At 41.5% G+C, this 21,388-nt stretch overlaps 3 protein-coding genes across 4 annotated transcripts; all 3 read left to right on the top strand.

Annotated features, from left to right (window-relative positions):
• Positions 1-798: 798 nt before the first annotated feature.
• Positions 799-15,263, top strand: LOC125014709 (protogenin B-like). Of its 2 annotated transcripts, none has more exons than XM_047596006.1 (19): positions 799-947; positions 1,450-1,749; positions 4,579-4,723; positions 4,826-4,959; positions 5,057-5,353; positions 5,497-5,656; positions 5,757-6,004; positions 6,550-6,714; positions 6,970-7,275; positions 8,071-8,256; positions 10,105-10,200; positions 10,284-10,470; positions 10,589-10,716; positions 10,832-11,002; positions 11,763-11,942; positions 12,304-12,427; positions 12,527-12,665; positions 12,809-12,916; positions 12,998-15,263. In XM_047596006.1, exons 1-19 carry the CDS (start codon positions 881-883, stop codon positions 13,409-13,411), a joined length of 3,555 nt encoding a protein of 1,184 aa, XP_047451962.1. In that variant the 5' UTR covers positions 799-880; the 3' UTR covers positions 13,412-15,263. The 2 variants fall into 2 exon arrangements, with proteins under 2 accessions (XP_047451962.1, XP_047451961.1); XM_047596005.1 differs by having other exon boundaries at positions 12,524-12,665.
• Positions 15,264-16,144: 881 nt separating this feature from the next.
• On the top strand, positions 16,145-18,349 carry rsl24d1 (ribosomal L24 domain containing 1). The gene is made up of 6 exons (XM_047596075.1): positions 16,145-16,312; positions 17,146-17,259; positions 17,339-17,411; positions 17,513-17,576; positions 17,680-17,765; positions 17,955-18,349. Exons 1-6 carry the CDS (start codon positions 16,232-16,234, stop codon positions 18,023-18,025), a joined length of 489 nt encoding a protein of 162 aa, XP_047452031.1. The 5' UTR covers positions 16,145-16,231; the 3' UTR covers positions 18,026-18,349.
• A 686-nt stretch (positions 18,350-19,035) lies between these two features.
• On the top strand, positions 19,036-20,994 carry arpp19b (cAMP-regulated phosphoprotein 19b). Its single transcript, XM_047596076.1, has 3 exons — positions 19,036-19,189; positions 19,674-19,796; positions 19,878-20,994. The coding sequence occupies exons 1-3, from the start codon at positions 19,145-19,147 to the stop codon at positions 20,046-20,048; spliced, it is 339 nt and encodes a 112-aa protein (XP_047452032.1). The 5' UTR covers positions 19,036-19,144; the 3' UTR covers positions 20,049-20,994.
• The last annotated feature ends 394 nt before the right edge of the window (positions 20,995-21,388 follow it).

Genomic DNA, 21,388 nt, shown 5'->3' with positions numbered 1-21,388 from the left:
TATGCAGAGTAGGCAGAACCCACAAAAAAATAATAAATACAGCAACACAATGGCAATATTTGTCAAACACAGTGCAAACACAAGCAATTAAAAGAAGCATGAATCAGAAAACACACTAAACAACTTCCAGGTGCTGCCATCCAGTGCCAAGACCTAGATTGCAAAGTGTGTAAGTGAAACACTTACAAAGTAAGCTTTGTTTATTCAGAAAGTCTCATTGGGATTAAAGATATCTTTAGACAGACTGAGCTGAGAGAAGAACAAAAAACTAAAATAAAACACTACGACAAGACAGTTCTCACCCACGCCACAAAAAAATATCAACACGACTTGTCATAAACACAAGAGGCCAAACGGTACTTCCAAGTAAACAAAGCCAGATAAGCCAGGCCACTTTGAACGTGCTCCTGTAAATCTCTGTGTACTTTCAAAAGTGCTCTGAATTCATGTGAGGTAACCAAATCTGAATACATGCACATTATTAGCACTCACAGACACTATTATTGTTATATGACACCCATAAATACATAAACCTCACGGAGGCTATTTTCATCCCCATGTGAGGACGTTGCAGGATGATGATGACTGACCACCGGTTTCACATTCCCGAAGGCAGAATAAATACAAACACTGTAAAAGCATAGTGAGAGATCCTCCCGTGGTCCCCTGCGGTCCCTGGACCCCACTTTTTTTGACACGCACTTGGCCCCTGGCCTGTGATGTCTGCGCATGCGTGTGAGGGCGGGGTGAGCCCCGCGGGGCCCCCAGTAGAGCCGCTGCAGCGCCGCTGCAGGCAGAAGAGATATTGGGGATCTACGGAGAGCACGCAGGACAGCGGAGCTTCACTGTGAGGGGGAAAATGACATAGCTTTCTGGATAAATGGCTCATTTTAAGATGAAAAACGGCCAGCTCTGGCTGCTTTTTGTTTTGTTTCTTCCTTTGTCAGGTAAGTGTCGTGTTTTTTTGTTTTTGTTGTTTTGTTTTTTCGTTATCGTTTTCAGTGTGCTCCTCTGCGGTGTCCGTAGAGACTCTTTAACAACTGCCTCTATGGTGTTAGCTACTTTTCCTTTGTGAAACAGTTATTATTTTCCTTAAAGACGATGTTGTTTTACCTGCAGTGATTGACAAATGAAATTGCTTAAGTTTATCTTGACATGTTTGAAGTTGAAGTCGTTTGGAAGTGACGCTCACATCCAGCTTAATTTGTAACCGCACATTTTAAATTACCACAGCATCACTATTTCTGAGACATGTATTGTATATTTTTAACAAATTTACATACATGTCAGGACATACTTTCTTTTCTGTCTTTTTTTTGTTTGTTTGTTCGTGATCTTTTATAGTTTATAGTTTTCATCTCTGTTCATATTAGTAACTGTTATGCTGCTGTGCTCTGTTACTCTGTTACTCTGAATCTCTTTACTGATGTTCCCGTTCTTTTCCTTTAGGGGTTTTATGTTTTAGTGAGTTGTCCTTCATCACAGAGCCCAGTGATGTTACTGTACTACCAAAGGATTCTGCAGTCTTGGACTGTCAGGCTCATGGGTTGCCTCCAGTCACCATCAAGTGGCTGAAAAATGGAGTTAAGCTGGCAGAGAGTGAGCACATACACTTTCTGCCAAACGGCTCCTTGTACATACCAAAGATAAAACATACCAAGGAGGATTCAGATGAAGGATTCTACCAGTGCCTCTCCCAGAACAAATATGGAGCTATCTTGAGCCAAAGATCACGTCTGACTATCGCAAGTGAGTATGGAGCTCCGAGTGTCGCTCAGATTGACTGAAAATTGGTTGAACTCGCTGGTCATGTCCACTTTGTGGTATTGTCAACAAGCAAGCACCAGCATGGCAGGTTCATGAACACCATGCACACCAACCCTCTCTCTTTTTTTTTTCTTTACTGAGAAAAACCTCTGTCAGTCTGGAAAGCCTTTCCATGTTGTTGGAAGTTGACCACACTCGAGTTTAAAGCTCTCAGTCCAGTTAAAGGACCGTTTTAAGAGGCAGTTAAAGATAGATGGAGAGTCAATCTAAAACCTCATAAATGCTCCATAAATAGGCAGTCAGTAAATTGTTTAATAAGTTCACCGTGATTTCTCTGTTTTGAGGGAAGGTACGACTTGCACGTTTGTATGTGCACTTTGAAAACATGGGCAAAAAAAGTTAGAAGTAATCCTGACTTTAAATGTTTGGCATTGACACTGCAGACTACGGCTCTGTGTACTTGCCGAATGGTCTGCTACACAGAGGAATCTCTGAAAGGCCATTTGCCTTTTAGCCTTTGTTTGGAGTACCCCTGACCGCCCCAAAAGAAAAGGCTAGATTTCAGGGCATTTGTTTGTCCACATATCAGTGGACAGGACAGCTGTGTCTATTCAGTGGGCCTGGTCTACCATGGACACTTTTCACAGGTCTTAGAAAGGATATCCTATGACTGGTGTCATGGAAACTAGTGAGGCCTTTTGCAATACCCTGACTTTCACACTGACACTGGACAGAGATTTTGCAATTTGCCTTGAGATTCAACACAAAAATGCAACATGATGCAACAAAATCAATTGAAATATAGAGACGCCAGCAGAAAATACATTTAAAATGCAAATACTTATTCTGCATTTAAAATGGTATTTATACACAATCTTTTTTTTTTTTTTTTTTTTTTTTTGTAAATGATCAATTTAACATTTTCAGTTGAAGTTTAAGTTCACCACGCAAAAATCACCCAAAAGTCAAGTTTGGCCTTGCGTCCAGCCTTTGTGAATGAAAGGGTTAAAGGTTTTCGGTCAGCTGTAGGCGGGGAGTGGAGGATGGGACTCCTGTGTGCTCCCCTTCTGCCCAGAGGTCCTGAGGTCAGGGGTCTGCGGAGGGAAGGCTTTGTGATCTCACAGGCTCTGCTCTGGCTGGGCTGCCCTGCTGTTCTTTCTCCCAGCCCACAATCCCTTTCACTGCATCAGGCCCTCTGTTGCCCTGTCAAGCAGAGCGCTTTTGTTAAAGAAAGGCCAGTTTGTCATGTGAGTGAACAGGCCTAATACTCCACAGTATCAGGTTTGATGGTGCTTTCGAAACATGTTTACATCCAGAAAGTATTGTCCTCGGTGTTGTCATCATTAGACTACCTTCTGGATTCAAACACTTGACAGGTTGCTGTCAATAATAATCACAAAACATGGAGATACATGCTTTGTGGCTATACTTTATTATTACTTTGTCATTTGGATAGAGGATATAAAAAACAACAACATAGGAATAACCCGGTTCTCTTTTGTGCTCTAACAGTAAACTCACTTCGATCTGGCTCTCGGTTTGGGGTAAAATTGAATGGACAGGGGGGTTTGCAGCAAACTATGACCTCTATAGAGAAACCTTTGTGCTGTGTGACCTAGGCATTGATCTGTTCTTTACAACAGAAGTAACCATATTAGCAGATAGGCCAAACCCACCATCTACATCACTAATCCACACAGTCATTCACATATTTGTTTTCGACTACTTATCAGGCACTGTATAATTTTATGGCACTCATCAGTCGTCAGCCATGTTTTCTGTAGACAGCAGAGGTGACCAGTGCCGCACCTCATGAAATCTTTGGAAAACAAGTGTATTTTGCCAGGAATTTAGTTTTCCAAAACAAAACATTTTACAATTTCAGAGGAAGTGATTTTCAGAGGAGAATTGTCTTCGGGCTTAGTTTAGGTTAAACCTCGAATCAGTTCATATAAGCAGGGTGATCAGTTTGTCCATGTAATGGTGATGACAATTAAAGAATTGCCCTTGATATTGGTCTCCCGAAGCTCAGGATTTAAATGCGGACTCTCAGTGAGAGAACACGGTATTGATTTTCTTTAACATGATATTGACTTCCTTCCTGTGAGTGAGGGGGAAGGGGGAGAGTTATCACCTTAATGAATGAAGGTCATTGGTCACACTCTTACAGAGTGTGCTTCAGTTATAATGCAGATGGGGCGCTTGTTTATTTGTCGTGATTATTGAAAGACCTTTTGAATGTTCACAGAAGTAAATATGACTGAGCAAATTGTACACAGCTGTCATGTTAAAGTCTTTTAAAAAGTATATCTACAAACCTATTTAGTTTCTACATAGCATGACTGAAGAAGAACATTTCCACAAAGATAATTGTGAAATTTGCACAGCATGAAACTAAACTGTACATTTTTCCTGCGTGTAAAGAATGATGTTTACCCTTATTGTTTAACGGTGTTCTGCCTGTTCTATTTCTGATGTTGCTTGCAGTCCTTTTAATGCAAAGTGTATTGATTAGTTTTTATCCATAATAATGCATCATTCAGTGTCATTCTTCAATTGATCCATTGATTGAACCAGCTGGTCAGAATGGGACCTCATAGCTCATCTGCATAAAAGCAAGATCATGGTGTCTTACAGAGATCAATTTCATATAATCCATCAAAGTCAGGGCTTTGCATGCAGAACATATAATGATTGAGCTAAAGCCAAGGAGAATAGTTTACTTACCCAGTACTAGAGTCATACGCATTGATTTTGTAATAAACTGATGAGGTAGATTTTAATTAAAATTATTCTTTATTCTTTTCACAGGTATCTCGGAGTTTGTTTTGCATCCTGTGCCTATGGTGGTGACTGAAGGTTCTGTGGCACGTTTTTCCTGCGCAGTCACCTCCAGCCCTCCTGCCTCCATCACTTGGGAGCTCAACCAAAGCACATTGCCACTACAGACAGACAGGTACTTGCAGCGACATAGATACAGTAGTCCCCTGGTACAAATTCTGAGCTGTGTGAATATACCCTCGTGCGCGACCCTTATGTTACCTTTGAATGTTTGCAGAATAACAGTTTTGCCCAATGGAGTTCTTCAGATTCACAATGTAGAGTTGGAAGATGCTGGACAGTATCGATGTGTGGCAACTAACATCGGCAGCCGTTTAAAGAGTAGAGAGGCCACGCTAACAGTCAACCAAGGTAAAGTAACTTGAGTTTAGCAGTGAGCATTAACCCATCATGATGCATATGGAATATGCCTCTGAATGTCTCTTTTTCCATTTGTTTTTTTGTAAAGATAAGCGCCCTAAACCCCGCCAGAGGCCCAGAATCATCGCTGGACCTCAGAATGTAACAGTTTCCCTTCATCAAACTGTGGTGCTGGAGTGTGTGGCCACAGGCAATCCCTGGCCCATCATCTCCTGGAGCCGTGCTGACAGTAAACCCATTGATGTTTACAAGGCCAAAGTGCTGGGCAATGGGAACCTGGTTATTACTGATGTCAGCTCCAAGCACAGTGGAATCTACCTCTGCAGGGCCACCACACCTGGAACCCGCAACCACACCACTGCTGCAGCCAACCTCACGGTTCAAGGTACTGCAAACTCTTCTGTTTAATATCCATCCACAGCAGGCGTCTCAGGTGCCCCACAGCTTGCTTTCTCTGGGTCAATACAGAGTGGCTAGCTATTAGACTGTGCTTTAATTGTTTTTTTTTCTTTAATATACCTGTTTCAGTGCCACCCAACATTGTTGAAAGGCCTGAGAGTCAAACCCGTCCAAGAGCAGGCACTGCCCGATTTATGTGCCAAGCAGAGGGAGTGCCCCCGCCACGCATCAGCTGGCTAAAGAATGGCGAAGAGGTTCATTTAAATGGGAGGATCAAAATGTACAACAGGTACTGAATGACCAACCAAACATAGCTAAGTACCATAAACGTAGCCTAAATGAAGTGAAATGAAAACTGAGTTTTCTTGTTTTTTTTAATTGTGTCACAGTAAATTGGTGATTACCCAGATCATCCCTGAGGATGATGCCATCTATCAGTGCATAGCAGAGAGCGAACAGGGCTCTGTGCTGTCCTTGGCTCGACTCATTGTGGTCATGTCCGAGGACCGGCCAAGTGCACCGAGAAATATCCATGCTGAGACCATCTCAAGCTCTGCGATCTTACTGGCCTGGGAGAGACCACTCTACAATGCAGACAAAGTCATCGCCTACTCTATCCATTACATGAAGGCAGAAGGTAAGACCAAGAAAATGTATTTGTTTTTTCTTATCAGTTAAAATGAGTCGTGAACTTGCCTGAACTTGGAGGGATGAAAGTGTGAAAACAGGCAGGATGACAGGCACCCACAAAAAGCCACACCACTCTCTCACATGTGATCAACTTTCCTCGCTGAAGGCCATCTGCTGCTGCAGAGCAGAGGTCAAGGAGGGCTCAGAATGGCAACTTCACTTAAATAACAACAGGCTTAGCCAGCCCATTGTCCACTCCCCGGCTCATTCTGCTTGCAGTTAAAGGGACAGGGTTGCTTTTAAAAAGTCTCACAGTCTCACAAACCAATAAAGTAAGAAGATATCTCACTTTAACCATTAAATTGACAGTCCACCATCTCTATTAAGTCTTATAAATAGGTTTGCTTTCAGTGGTTTGGAAGCAGTTGTGTGTCCGTGCCTTGCATTACACATGTTTAGAGAAAAGATGAGTGGCATTTCGAGGCTGCAAGCATCTCTTATTCTTCGGATAACCCTGTTTCCTAACCTACTTTATGATCTGTTGGGTATTAGGTCTAAACAATGAAGAATACCAGGTTGTCATCGGCAACGACACAACCAGTTATATCATCGATGACCTTGAGCCAGCTCGAAACTACAGCTTTTACGTCGTGGCTTATATGCCAATGGGAGCCAGTCGTATGTCAGACCAAGTCAGTCAACATACCCTGGAGGACGGTAAGCATAAAGCACTGAGACTTCCAGCATTCCTTGCAATAAATCACTCTGGTAGTTAAGCTAACACGCATGCAAGTGTCATGAGTGCAGAGCACATTTTGAGTAGAGATAAGCTTGGTCCTGCTGTTGTATATTCTATGGTTGATTTTCGTAAATAACGAATGGCGCAGATCAGTTTAGTTCTTACTTGTTTGTAAAAGAAAGACAATGCTGCATGGATGTCACATTAGCTGTGTTTGTGATGTTCTTCTGCAGTGCCCCTGCGTACTCCAGAGCTAAGTCTGACCAGCCAGAGTGCGACCGACATCCAGGTGAGCTGGCAGCCACTGCCGGCAAAGGTGAGCCGTGGTCAGTTGTCTGCGTACAGACTCTCCTATCGCACAGCTTCAGACAGCACTGTCGTATCTGTGGAGCTGTTACAAAACAGCACCGAATATCTCCTGGAGGGTCTGCAGCCCGACACCATCTACCTGCTCCGCATGGCGGCGGCCACGCGTGTAGGTTGGTGCGAGCCCTCAGCATGGACCTCACACCGCACACCTAAGACCTCCAGCCACAAAGGTAAACCTGTCAAAGTGTGAAAAAGAAATGATGCTGTGATGCTTGTGAAAGGAAGCTGTACATTATTATTTTCTAAGCCGTCTCTGGACATGGTTTGTTTTTATATTTATACCCGCTTTGTTCTCCTTGTTTTGTAGTTTCTTCTGAAGCCTGTTTTTTGTGTGATTAAATTCATTCTTTAGAAGTGCCATCTTCAGTAGGATAAGTAACCCACACAGTAGAGTAACGGAATCACACAGTGCTAAAACCTGCGTCTGGCTGTGTTTTTGCTTTTGTCACATCTCTGTTTTGCTGCCATCGGAATAATAAGAGGATTCACGCCGAGTGGCGAGCATATGACCAGAGTTTGCTCTTGTAGCATTGTCCCCCAGTCTTTGTGTTGGTTACCCAGGAACCTTTGCCCTTCGCTGTCAGTGATGTTAGAGTGGCCCCAGTCACGGGTCATAAAGAGAGGGCCTCAGGCGTCTATGGGGGGAAAGAATAGCCTATTTTCATGGCCTGGTGTGTTGGGGGTTGTTTGTCCACCAAAGCTGAATTTCTTGTTTAAAGGGTTTAGTAACAGAGCTGTAGTTGTGGGTGTAGGGAAGCATTACAGAGAGTATTACACATTTTTCATAAGAGTAAAAGGTGGTAAACGTTGCTACAACGAAAACAGAATTTGAAGTGAATTCAATCGATCCATACTTTTGCTACACACATTGTCCTGTTGTTTTCTTGTCCTCTTCTGTGCTCAGCAGTATTGTAAATATGCATGTTCACTGATCCCACGCCTGCTCTCTCTCTGCTTCTCCATAGTGCCTTTAGCCCCTATTCTACAACTTGAGCCACTTAACTGCACCTCCATTGTGGCCCGCTGGCAAACCTCCCCAGAATCTGTGGCTGTTCAAGGTTACCGGCTCTGTTACCATGAGGAAGGTCAACCAGAGCAGCCCAACATCCAGCTGCAGGCTGAAGCACGTAGCTACACCATCAGTGGCCTTGGTGAGTGATGACAGGATAGTAGAGCAAATGAAAACAAAAAGCTTATGTTTGACTGTTTTAGTGCATTTCCATTACTAGACTAGTGGTTTTGTGCATGGACAGCTGATAGTGATCAATCTGTAATCACACGGATGGACCTTTATTGCATGGCCCAAATTAATCCAGTGGGCAGTTGGATGCTGTATTTGCATTTCCACCCTCTGTCCTGATCAATATGTGCTGACCCCTCTTGTCTAACCAGCAGCCCTCTCCAGTCTGGCTGTGGTATTGTGTGAGATCAGGCTCCCAAGGTTAGAGGTTAGAGTCCAGATGTCCCTCCCACCACCCTTTCCCATCCTGAGACTTGCATAATTATGCCACGCCATTGTGTTGTGGCCTGGGCCAGACCTGCCCTATATGACCATGGCCGCTACCCCCACCCTTTAGCCGGACACTAGAGCACACAAACAAAAACCCCTGGGACTGGCCAGAGCTGGACCGAGCCGCTGACCTTAAACCGTGTGACAGCAGTCTTGTATTAGGACCCTGCCCCCAATGGTCATCTGGGCTGTACATGTAAATAACCTGCAGCCATCTATATGCAATATGAGACAGGGCCAACTTTACTGTTTGAATCCTACTCAGCTCACACCAAATGAGTTGAAATTCACTTGTCTTCTTCACACCATGGACTGATTGTTAGCAACGGTTTCTGATTTATATCTTTAGTAATTGCATTATAGCGATTTTAAACACAACAGGATCCTCTGTTACAATCAAGTCACTTTGATTGGTTTCATATTCCATAATGTCCCTGAACTTATCACCACCACCTTTAGTTTTGAAGCCTGGCTTGTCTATGCCCTGCTCCAAGTTTAAGGCTATAACACAACTGCAGCAGGAAAAGCCTGAAAGGGGGAAACAAAAGGGGCGCTCCTCCCGTCCCAGAGTCCTGCACCCAGATTCCTTCTGTTCTATCCTGGCCTGACCTGTGACCCCAGTCAAGCTCCCGCCCCAGTCCCATGGGCCTAGGATCCCAGCAGCTGAACAGTGGCCCTGGCCCAGCCCCCACAACAGACCCGGACCCACCGCCTCCACTGGTCAATACTCAAAGGCTGACCTTTCACACCGCAGGCATAAAACAAATCTTAACGCTCTCTAAACTCATCCTGATTTAGGGGCTGAGGCCATGGTAGTGTTTTATGTTAAACCACAAATTGTTACTGCGTATTTTCAAACGTTCCCAGCCTACTTCAGAGCTTTCAGATTTGTGATTCTTAAAGCCAGTGCTTGCTGCAGCCTTGTATCTCTCACATACGCTCTATTTCCTATGTCCAGAGTGAACATTTCACTTCATCCACTTTTGCTATTCCCCACAAAATCACTGTTTTATATGTATTATGTTCCAAGTGCAATCAGGCTATTATAGTTGTAAAAATGTAACCAGGTCTGTAGAAGGAAAAAGGGGAGCTGCATAATTGTGTGACAGTTTTCATAAGACTTATTGATTATGTCACCACATTTACTGGGGCTTTGGGGCTGGTTGATCTTTCTCATGCTCCTTACACATGACAACGCATGATAAATGAGAGGCCGGGGTGACTCAGGAGACCATGTATTGTCCTTGCATGGGGGATGGCCAGTTATGACCTGCAACCTTCCCCTCCTTCAGCTAATTGTCCGTGTGTCTGGCTGTTTTTCAATAGATCCTGCTCTATTTGTTATCCGCCATTTGTGATTTCAGGGCGATTTGGTATCACTGGGCATAACCTCGTCTTTTCAGTTATTGAAAAGTCAGTTTGGCAACAGTGACTTATTATTTCAACAAAATGAATACACGTGGCTGAGGACTGATTATTTGTGTTCCAGACCCAAGAAGAAAGTATCATGTTAAGATCCTGGCTGTCAGTAAAGTTGGAGATGGCTACCAGACCGACCACACTATTAGCACTCCAGGATGTGTGTGTAAGTACACTGAGCTGCAGAATGGTACCTTTGATTAAATTGGGCAAACATATGATTTTTTATTTTTTTTTTCCATCATTCAGCGGCTAGAGACCAAATGGCAGCTCCCCCTCCACCTCCACAGCAAGTGACCGTCTTAACCAGCAATTCATCTGCAGTGTCTCTGCGTTGGAGTCGTCCTTCTTTCCCCTCTGGAAAGGCTGTTAGCTTTACGGTCCGCTGTACACCAGTGGGCACACACAATGCTTCTGCTATACGCTACCTACAAATGTAAGAACCCTGCAAAGAATTAAATCATTCATTATATTACATTACCTATTTGCCAGTGATGTATTCTGCATTGTTACCTCCCAAATGCTTATATTGTGTCAATGTTGTTTCTTCACAGTAACAAGCAGAGTGTGACGGTTCAGAATTTGCTTCCGAACACTCGCTATGAGTTTGTGGTGCGTCTCCATGTGGACCAGATGTCCAGTCCCTGGAGTTCTGTTGTTTACCATCAGACCCCACAAGCAGGTAACAAACTGGACATTAGTGTAGCATCATTTAGCCATTACCTTCGGACTCAATATTTCTAAATAAAGTTCTCAGTAAGAGTTGTTGATGATGAACATATTTGCTCCATGTTCAGCACCCAGCCAGCCACCTGCAGGAGTGCGATTAACTCTGATCGAGGACGACACGGCTCTGGTGTCCTGGAGGGAACCCACGGAACCCAATGTGGCAATTACACACTACAACATCCTGTATGCTTCTCAGAAAGCCTGGATGGCTGGACACTGGCAAAGAATACAAAGGGAGGGTGAGTAATTCACTTTATCACATGTTCTGTAAAATCAGTGATGCAGAAGTATTTTGGAGGAATTTTACTTGTCATTTTAGAAAGATCATTGTACTGTGTCTACTCACAGTTCATTATTTACAAACGAATACATACAGTATATCAGTTTTGCACTACATTCCCCCTCATGACTATTGTAATGTTCAGTTTACGTTGAAACGGCATAAGAAAAGTATTATTCAATTCTATGATCATTTTGAAGGATATGGATTGTGGTGCTGTTAAATTGTCTTGAATTAAACACTAGTGTTTCTGTCATTTAGCCTAGCCCTCCGACTAAACTGTCAAAATAATAGAAACATACATCAGTACAACACAATACAATTCAATAGTACTACAAACCACAAACCTCCAAAATGAAAACACAGTTGAATCAACAGCTCCCTCTATTTTTAGGTCTTCAACTGGCGGAGGTACTGCAGGGGGTCGCAAAACATTTGGTTAATCATCATTTTTTATATAATATCTTATCTTTTTTCAAACACTCTACTGTTGCACATATTTGAAATAAAAGATTTAGATTACTATGTTGAATGTTGCTCAACATCAATACTTTTCAATATTTTAGCTGTGCCTACAACTGGTTATAAAGGGCTGCGTATCTCTTGAACTCTGCAGCTTCAGTCATAAGGAGCTGAAAATATACATTCTGTGTACAGTCAATAATGCATCATTGTCTAAACTTCTAATCCATACTGTGTGATTCTGCCGCCATTCACAGGGAGTCATACGATGGCACTGTTGGAGAAGCTGGAGCCTGGGAACGTCTACCTGGTGAAGATATCTGCCTCCAACGTCGTAGGTGACGGGCCTTTCTCCGGCATCGTGGAGCTGGCGCTGAGGCGTGGGAACCTCCGCAGCAAGAACCCGAGGCACTCTGACAGCATCCTGGACACAACAGGTCAGCACCACGGAACGCTGGAGGCTCACATCTTATCTAAGTGGATGTGCTTTATAATCAAATGAAAATAAATCTAAACGTATATCCTCCCATGACATTAAGCCTGTCGGACTCTACTGTCGTGATGCCACTTAGTTTCATTGGAGTGGATTTCCTTTGGCAGAAGTCAAACCACTGGGAGTCAGTTTTGTTTTTTAACTTAATTTAGTTAGCATTGTCATATATAAGGTAGGGATGTGGAGGGAAATGTGCACTTTGTAATGTTCTTCCAGTCCTGCACACAGTATTAACCATGAGTGTAAAGGTTTTATAAACATTTTTATTACTCCTCACCTGAAACACCTTGTTGTTTACCTTCCAGTGGTGTCTGACGGTCTCTACCACATAGACCAGAGGTCCATGACAGGGATCATTGTTGGTGTGAGCATCGCCTTGGCCTGTATTGTTATGTGTGCCTTAATCCTCATCAGTAAGGGCAGACCAAGGTACGGATTGTAATCATTTTACTCGATATATATTTTTAATCATATTAGAAAACGTAGTGAATTTCTGACGTTTGTTTATAATTTGTGTTTGACTAGTAGGAAATGTTCCAGTCCCAAAGTCATTGCTGTAGGAAGCGCTGAAGGTCCACACGCTGCTTTGTCTCTGCCCAGTGATGGTAATACGGAGAACGTGGAGGCTCTTATACCGATGATAAGTGATCACTTCATAGATGCTAAGGTGAGAACAAAGAAACAGAATGATCCTGTGGTAACTGCTCTGTCTCAAATTTTACATTCAGCAAACCATAAAAAAAGTCTTCTCATTCTCATTCAAGAATTCTCATTCTTCATTTTTCTCTCACGTTTTCTCATTTGCTCCAGGGTGGATCTATTGTGGTTATAAATAGTGCCGGCCCAGTTAGCAGGAAGGGTCAAAGCAAGAGATGGCTGCTGTTCAAGAAAGAGATCACAAATCCCCCTAAAAGTGACGTAAGTGATGTGACATCATCCTGGTTATTCATGTTTCTTTTCTGACAGGTTATCTTACCTTAATATTTTCTCTCTCCTTAGGTTGAGATGAGAGCCAGCTTGTACGAAGCTGGAAAAACTGTTCTGAGATACGAGGAGCATCCAGGCTCAGCTCCCCTGCCGCCTTCGTCCCGTGAGATCATCTATGGACCTTTTCACTCTGAGAGCTCTCACACCAGCGAGGGCAGCCAGGAGACAGGAGACTCCGGACACTACTCAAATGAAGAAAGCAACGAAGAGATGAGCAACCCGTCGACCACCCAGAGCTCCAGACCAGAGTCTTTCGGACCAGACAGCGGCACCACTGTGGCCGAGCTGAAGCAGTCTTTTGAAGTGGAGAATGAGGAGATTTTGAGGCGCCCCTGTCAACACTCCGCTCCTGATGCTTCCTGGCTCTGCAGCACCTCGGAGGGCTCTCATCCTGCCCTCCACTCGTCCCAAGCAGCCAGCTCCTGACATCTCCTGGCCTGAAACCGATCCAGCGGCCAAAGCTTAAGCCACTTCTACCTCGTTCGCTTCCTGAGCGGAGCCCCTTGGCTATTAACTGAGAGACAGGGGACCAGGAAGTCAGCTGCTGCAAGGGAGGAAATGTGCATTTGCTTCGAACTTACCTCAGGATTTTGTATGAATGTTCGTTATAACATTTTATTTCCATTTTTATAACAACTTTCTACCTGTTTGTCTGTGTTTGGCGTTGTCTGTCCAAAACCGAAGCTCACCCATGATGAATGTCAAAAAAAAAAAAAGAATGTCAGAAATGTACTGTGATACATTTACATTATATTTAATTACTTTTCACTGGAGCTTTTTTTTTTACTGATTATCTACCTCAGTGTTCTGTTCTTTATATACATTACTACCTCCTTTTAAACACATATTGTGCAGTATTATCTCAGACTCAGGGGACAAAACTCTCTTCTTGTTACCTCTGTTGGGGCGTTATGATCTAGTTTCTATGTTTGCGGTTGAAAGAGCTTTTGTTTCTCCTCTTTTTTTTTGTCTTTGAATGGTGTATGTTGTGTATGACAAGTGCATTAGGGTTTGTCAAACTATTTCGGGCATTTTCAATGCACTGAACTGAAAGCTTTAAGATGGCCTTAATATCAGAAGGGCTTTGCATACTGTATACGTTGAGATCCAAAGACAGGAAGAACTGTACCCAAAGAATTTTTGATAATACAAAAGATATTCTACCAAAAATATGGACGTGGATGTACAGAAAGGATGCATTTGCCAAATTTTTCTTCTTGCCAATGATGTAAATTGTTTCAGAGTGCTGGTTTTCTCAGTGAACATTTTATTAATGCTTTATTCTGGTGAAAGCTTTAGCGCCAGCCTCATTGGCTTGTGCTCCGTTTGCCTTCTAGACCATTGCTAAACGCAGCGGTGATGCCGATGCTATTATCCAAAGAGTTGTCTACTTCCTCATATGGGTACAGCTTTTTTTTTATTCAGTTGATCCTTGGTACAATGAGGTGAAAATTACTGACACAGGCCAAAGATCCAGTGTGTCCTGTCAGTGACAGATGTCGAGAGTTAGAGGATCATCTGTCATCCTTCACAAATGTTGCTGTGTGGGGAAGAATCCCCTTTCTCTCTTCATGATATTTCCTGTCTAGGTGTGACAATTAAGGATTCTGACTATCATAAAGGAAACCCTGTGTGTGAAGAGCAACATAATCAAATTTTATACCTTTATAATACAAATAATAGTAACCAAAGAATCTTAAAGTCCCTGTTATTTAGTGATTTTCTTTGGTTTTCATTTACATTATATACATTTTTTTGCATCTAAATGTGATATAATTTCGGTGGGTTTGACTACTAGAAAGGCATTTTTACATAGTTCTTATTTCTTAGGCTTGAGATGTCAAAAACTGTTCTGCTGTCTCTTTATCATCATGAAATGTCACCTGAATAACACTTACATTACAGAAAATCTGATTTAGATTGTCCCTTTTTTTCTTTTTAGCATGAAAACATTTCCCAGTTCCCAGTGGTTTCAATTTCAAATTTGTGTAATTCAGTAATGTAGAGAATTCATTTGGAAGGGCACATGTATTTGTGCTGACTTCACTCAGGTTTCAAAGTGTAGATTTAGAGTCTAGATTTAACTGTTATTATTTAAGTTATGGTTTTCTGATATTCCCTGCTTTTGAATACCAAAATATGTCTTTTAATCCAAAGTGAGTAACAAAACAAATTATTTTATGTGTTGAGATGTTGCAACAGATTTTTTTTGATACTCTCAAGATGATGAATACTAGATAATAAAATTGTTGGAAATAAAAATTTGTGTTTCCTTGAATTTTTTTGACACGTGCGTGTTTCTTTCTTGTTGAGTAGACTGAGCAATGTACACGTATATGCTGACTGAAAATAAGTGTTCAGATGTTGTAGTGTCCTCAGATTATTTTTATTTTTTATTTAATGACAGCTTTTCCTAATTTCTCCCCTGTTTTATTCAGAGAAGTGGATGGAACACATCACTGAGACCCAAGACTAAACAGCAGACAGCAATGTGCCCAAATTTCCCTTATGTTTCTTAAGAAATCAGTTTATTTAAATTATAGTTATTAAGGCAGTACAGCAGCTCTGTGGTTAGCACTGACGCCTCCCAGTGAGAATGTCTGGGTTCGAGTCGGGCTACGTCCTTTCTGGCTGGAGTTTACATGTTCTTCCTGTGTCTGCGTGGGTTTTTTTCCTGGTACTCCGGTTTCCTCCTTCCTCCAAAACACATGCTCGTTAGGTTGTTTGGTCATTCTAAATTGACCCTAGGTGTGAGTGTTGTTTGTCTCTGTGCTGGCCCTGCGATGAACTGGATGTGGGTGTAAACTGGGATAGCCTCCAGCAACCCCCGTGACCCTAGTGATGATAATAATAAGCGGTAGTAGAAGATGAGATGAGATAGTTTATTAAATGTAAATTACTTGTTCTTCTTTGCGCAAAAACAAATGGAAAAAAATCTAGGGATGTCGTTACTTATAGGTTGTTATCTCACTGGTCCGACCCACTTTAGATCAACTTGTATGTGTCCCCCAAACTAAAATGAGTGTCACACCCCCGCTTTAGACAATTTATTTATTTTACAAGATTGAATCCTACTTGAACCTGTCGTCAGTATGAGCTTCCTTGTGTGTAACTTGTGTGAGATCCAGCAGGGGGCAGCAGAGTTTCAACGGGAGCTGCAGCTGCTGCGATTGAGGAAGCCGAAGAAGCAACGACGGCTCGGTCTTGTTTTTGTCGGCTGCCACACGCAGCTGCTGCGCTTTCAAAATGCGCATCGAAAAGTGTTATTTCTGCTCGGGACCGGTGTACCCCGGGCATGGGGTGATGTTTGTACGGAACGACTGCAAGGTATGGCGCTGTCTTTCTGCCTGAACGGTTGTGTAAATTCAACAGAGTCTCGTGTTAGGTTGTCACTAGTGGCCTGTTATGTGGACGGCTAACGCTAACGTGCTAACGTAACGTGCTTGTCCCGTCACATGGGACCGAGACAGGAGTCAGAGCTGACTGAAACAGCAAATAACTCGGCGGTCAGTTGATTTTACGACCAGGAGTTCAATCAGAGACTCTCATGATGTATAAATGTCGAAGTCTTGGGCCTTTAAAGAAAGGTTATTATGAATGAGCTTGTGGTAGATCCCGGACATTTAATTATCTTGGGCCTCGGGTTGGGATTGTGGAGTGATTGCGCCCTCTAGTATTACAATGTGGAAGCATGAGCCTCTAAACATATACGATTAATAATGCATTTATTTATATATTTGTTAAATTTATTATCTACCAGTCTAAACACTGTTGATTGGATTGGTTTTATTTGCAAGTTCATATTGAGTGTTACGTTTAAGGTGCTTTTGAGACATAAAGAATTAGTCATTTACTTCTTTTGACATGTGTGTTCATCAAAGCAAAACTGTATTTGAAATGTGGTGATTTTAATTAAATATTATAATGAAGGTGACATTTTAGAGGTTTTTTTCTTGATGTTTGTGAATAGACAGCATCAGCCAGCATAACAGTATTGTTGTGGAAAGATTGAGAGCTTGTAACTTTAAATGTACATAGTGTGAAATATTTAGTGTATAACATTTCTCATTTGTGTCACCAAGGTTCATCTGTACAAATAAACTTATATTCCTACTGAGAAAAACTGAAATAATTTGTGCTTCTTTTTCAATATAATTCAGTCATTCAGATTCTGCAGATCAAAATGCCACAGGAACTTCAAGAAGAAGCGAAACCCAAGAAAAACCAGATGGACCAAAGCATTCAGAAAGGCATCAGGAAAAGAGTTGACAGTGGTGAGCCTGTTGTTTCTGAGCGTTATTTAAGACGTTAATTTGTTTTACCGTTTCTCATTCAACTAACTATGTCTTCCAGGATAACTCACTGGAGTTTGAGAAACGCAGAAACATTCCTGTTAAATACAACAGGGTGCTTTGGGACAAGACAGGTAATGAAAAAAAAAACACTTCTTGCAATCTCTTGTTGTAAAGTCATTTGTTTATTTGATTTCTGAGCAACATGTTTATGTTTTACCGGTAACTTCTGCAGTGGAAGCAATGAAGAAGGTGGAAGAAATAAAGCTGAAACGACAGGCAAGATTTATCATGAACAGGTGAGCGGTTTATTTTTCTTCAACATTAAGTCTCTTTTTAGTCATTTTTGTGTCTTACAGCTGCTTCTTAACTGCCTTAACTGTTTTTGTCTCCACCGTATAGATTAAAGAAGGGCAAAGAGTTGGAGAAAGAAGAAGCCATCAACGAAGTCAAGAAAAATATTCACCTTATCAAAGCACCGCATGCAGGTAAAGTTTTATCATGTTACTAGTCAGATTTTAAGCAAGAACTGGGTAGTTTAATTTCTTGACACAGCTTTTAATGCAAACCTCCTTTTGGCATTTGATTAAATAATTCAAAATTTTAAACACTGCGTATTCAGTGTCCTTAAGATCGCCTGTGATTTGAGCTTTGTTTGCATTTTGTGTGTTTTACAGGAAAAGCCAAACAAATGGAAGACAAAATGGTGCAGAAGTTACAGGAGGATGTGGAAATGGGGGATGATTAAACTCTCACTCATGCTGCTCTTTTTGTGGCATGAAATTCCGATTCAAGTCGACCCTACATTATATTGTACTGTAGTTTGGAATTGAAATTTCCAAATGGCAGATGATGGACACAGTAGTGCAGTTTTTAATTGCTGTGAAAGGACTGAACGCATTGAGCTAACAAAGAAAGGTGTTTCTCCAAGGAACCAGCCATTGACTACGCGCCTGCCCCCTATGAATTTTTTTTTTTTTTTACTGTGGTAGTTGAGGCTGTAAAGCATTTATCTTGTTGCATTGTAAAATGTATTACAACAATAAATTGAAAAACATATTGTGGAAAATTTCTCCTCTTTGTCATTATTCTGTGTGAAATTAAATATATATGTTGATTAAATGTATTTGTACTTTTTTTTATTATTGCTGTTTTTCTTTACCTATCATTCCCATTGTAAGCAATAAAAAAGCTAAGTGTAACATGTCCTGCACTTAATCCATTTTATAGTCATAGCTAATAATGGAAGCAGTATTTATTAAAAGTATTACAAACCATAAACCACTTTCATGTTCTGTAGTTCTGCTCTGAAGAATGGAGGAAGGAAGAAGGTTAACTGCCCTTTCCCGCACAGACACAATAAATAATCTATTGTACAATGCAAGCAGATCAGTGACCTCATTTGTTGTAAATTGTTTATAACTAACAACATTCAGTCATATGTTGAAAAATACGAAAATTCAACAGTAACGCCACACTTAAAGGTATCATTTATTTTCACTATATTTTTGTCGAGTTGTAAATGGTGAGACATACGTCTTCTCTATTACTGCCCAAATAAACAGTTAAAGATATGTCAGTGGATTTTTCTATAAGAATATTGTTGACATACATCCAGATAAACATATCGTTGTACTTTCTAAGCATAATGACAGAAATGTATACACGTTTTTAAAGGTTATAAGGAAGATATATTTTAGGCAAACTACTGTACTGATAATAAAAAACGTTTTGTTGATCTTATGGTGCCAGTGCTCCTCCCATCTGTGTCTCTGGCATCGATTCACCATCCTGCTTCTGCTACCTTTCATCCTCCACGGCTAGTACATCCAGAGCTTAGCGAGCAGAGCGGGGGCTCATTACAGACATGTCCGAAGAAGTAGAAGGAACAAGGACTGTGGAAGAACAGCAGGTAACTATATTGCCGAACAAAAACTAAATCTGTAATTTGACGCTCGTTGGGAGGCGCAGCTAGCACGTCGAATGTGGTAAATTAGCAGGCGGGTAGCACCGAGCTAGTTAGCCAGTAGCTAATGTTGTACTCAACGATGCTACCGTCTGTCGAGTAATTGGCTAATTCGCAACCTGTGGTTCATTTTAAACTAAATGGGTTTTTATCGACGACACACTAAATGCTACAATCCTCCACCATTGTAAAAGGATTGGTAGCATCACGTCAATGCTGTAGCTAATGATTAAGGTAATGCTAGTGCAAACACCAGGTGGAGTTTCCCTCTCGGAATATGATGATAATCATTAGCCATGCGAGCTACTGCTGTCAGAATACATGTTGTAATTTATAATATTATAGGCATTCCTAAGTACATTTCAGTTTTGCAGCCATCGACTTGGCTGAGTGGAGAATATGCCATCCATACATGCTGTTCTTTCAACAGGAAATGGAGGACAAAGTAATCAGTCCAGAAAAAGCAGAAGAGGCCAAACTGAAGGCCAGGTATCCAAACCTTGGAGCCAAGCCAGGGGGCTCAGACCTTCTCAGGAAAAGACTTCAGAAAGGGGTGAGCGTCTGACCTAAACCTGACTAGTGTCTCATTTTAACAGCGTCAATCTTCTTATTTCGTGTCTTCCTGTTTGTCCAGCAAAAGTATTTTGACTCTGGTGACTACAACATGGCCAAGGCGAAAATGAAGAATAAACAGCTGCCATCAGCCCCGGCGGAGAAGACCGAGATCACAGGGGGCCACATCCCAACACCTCAGGACCTGCCACAGAGAAAGACTTCCATCATGGCCAGCAAACTCGCTGGTTGATGGTTTTATGTTTACTGTTTTGTCACCATTCCAGCACCCAGTTCATACCTACCTGCTGTTTACCTTTGGGTTACCTTTTTTTTTTCCTTTATATGTATTCTCTAAGAACAAGTTACGCACCAAGCCAAATACTTGAGATAAATCCGGTAGTCGTAGTAGTAGTCGTAGTATCTGAAAATGTTTCTTAAGATCTTTAAAAAAAGCAAACAAAAAAAAAACAGTTATTGATTTCTTAACACGGTATCACACTCACAAATAAATGTTAATGTTGTTATTTTCACTGAACATTTTCACTTTTAAGGATACATGCCTCCATGCAGCTTGGGGTCAGTTTTTCCATCACCACAAAGGAAACTTCTTCCTGTTTTATTGATGACTGAGGTGAAACAACTTAAGATTGTAGACGGGAAACATTTCATTGGTGTATGTATTTGGTAGAAGTGTAATCTACACGTATGCCTTTTGTTTTGCAACGGTTTAGGCGCCCATATGGAGGCATGTCTGTTTAAACAGTGAAGAGTGGAGTAAAGCGTGTCTACTTTTGTTCTGTTCATTTTTCTAATTGTTGTGTTCCTTCATCTCTGTGTGACGCTATTTGATTCTGTGCTTTCAAAGTACTGAAGTCTAGATGATAACACGCTTTGTAGCCAGTTTAATTCATACTAGTAACATTGGTTTGCAATGACTTGCTGCTGGTCTCAGTCTCATCCGGACCTCTAAAAAGGCCTTAAAAGTAATGAACCGTTGTTCCTCTTGAGCAATATTTGCTCCCTCAGTGAGAATCTTAGTTGTGAATCTTGCCTGAAATGTCTTTCACTGTCTGACTGGAATCACTTAGGATTTTATCGAAGGGAACTCCCTTGACATGTCTGGAGTGTGCATGTGCATTTACTGTGCAGTCACACGGTGCCATTTGTTTTTGTAAATAAAATAGTTTTGCATAATATCTGACACTTAGTCTGTCGTATCATTTCATTTAATATCTTTTCTTGAACGTTGCTAAATAACAAAACCAGAACCCACCAAACCCATATGAAGACAATTATGATTTTGTAAGAGCTGTCAGCCAAGATTTGCTTCAGTCATCATCTGTTTTAAGCCTTGCTATATTCAAAAGATTTCTGTTGAAAGTATAAAGTTTTTTACAAATTTGATAAGACCATACCTGAATTTCCACATTTAAATAAAACATTTCATAAATAAATAATATAGAACATCTAAATGTATGTAATCAGCTGAGGAAGTTTCATGTTTATACTTTTGTTAATTTAATTTAGCTGTTTAACTGCATCGTTACAACTGGAGTAACAAATTTAACACTTGATCGGCAGTGTGGTGTA

This window comes from Mugil cephalus, chromosome 10 (genome assembly GCF_022458985.1).
Source record: "Mugil cephalus isolate CIBA_MC_2020 chromosome 10, CIBA_Mcephalus_1.1, whole genome shotgun sequence".
NCBI classification, from domain to species: domain Eukaryota; kingdom Metazoa; phylum Chordata; class Actinopteri; order Mugiliformes; family Mugilidae; genus Mugil; species Mugil cephalus.
The sequence above is the reverse complement of the archived record's forward strand: the minus strand, read 5'-3'. Positions and strand labels throughout refer to the sequence as shown.

Excerpts from the sequence above, each read along its gene's own strand:
- arpp19b (XM_047596076.1), top strand. The coding sequence starts at position 19,145 with ATGTCCGAAGAAGTAGAAGGAACAAGGACTGTGGAAGAACAGCAG. Across the intron at positions 19,190-19,673 it reads GGACTGTGGAAGAACAGCAG|GAAATGGAGGACAAAGTAAT; the intron begins GTAACTATATTG and ends TTCTTTCAACAG. Across the intron at positions 19,797-19,877 it reads GGAAAAGACTTCAGAAAGGG|CAAAAGTATTTTGACTCTGG; the intron begins GTGAGCGTCTGA and ends CTGTTTGTCCAG.
- rsl24d1 (XM_047596075.1), top strand. The coding sequence starts at position 16,232 with ATGCGCATCGAAAAGTGTTATTTCTGCTCGGGACCGGTGTACCCCGGG. Across the intron at positions 16,313-17,145 it reads TTGTACGGAACGACTGCAAG|TCATTCAGATTCTGCAGATC; the intron begins GTATGGCGCTGT and ends AATATAATTCAG. Across the intron at positions 17,766-17,954 it reads TATCAAAGCACCGCATGCAG|GAAAAGCCAAACAAATGGAA; the intron begins GTAAAGTTTTAT and ends TGTGTTTTACAG.
- LOC125014709 (XM_047596005.1), top strand. The coding sequence starts at position 881 with ATGGCTCATTTTAAGATGAAAAACGGCCAGCTCTGGCTGCTTTTTGTT. Across the intron at positions 4,960-5,056 it reads CACGCTAACAGTCAACCAAG|ATAAGCGCCCTAAACCCCGC; the intron begins GTAAAGTAACTT and ends TTTTTTGTAAAG. Across the intron at positions 11,003-11,762 it reads GCAAAGAATACAAAGGGAGG|GGAGTCATACGATGGCACTG; the intron begins GTGAGTAATTCA and ends CGCCATTCACAG.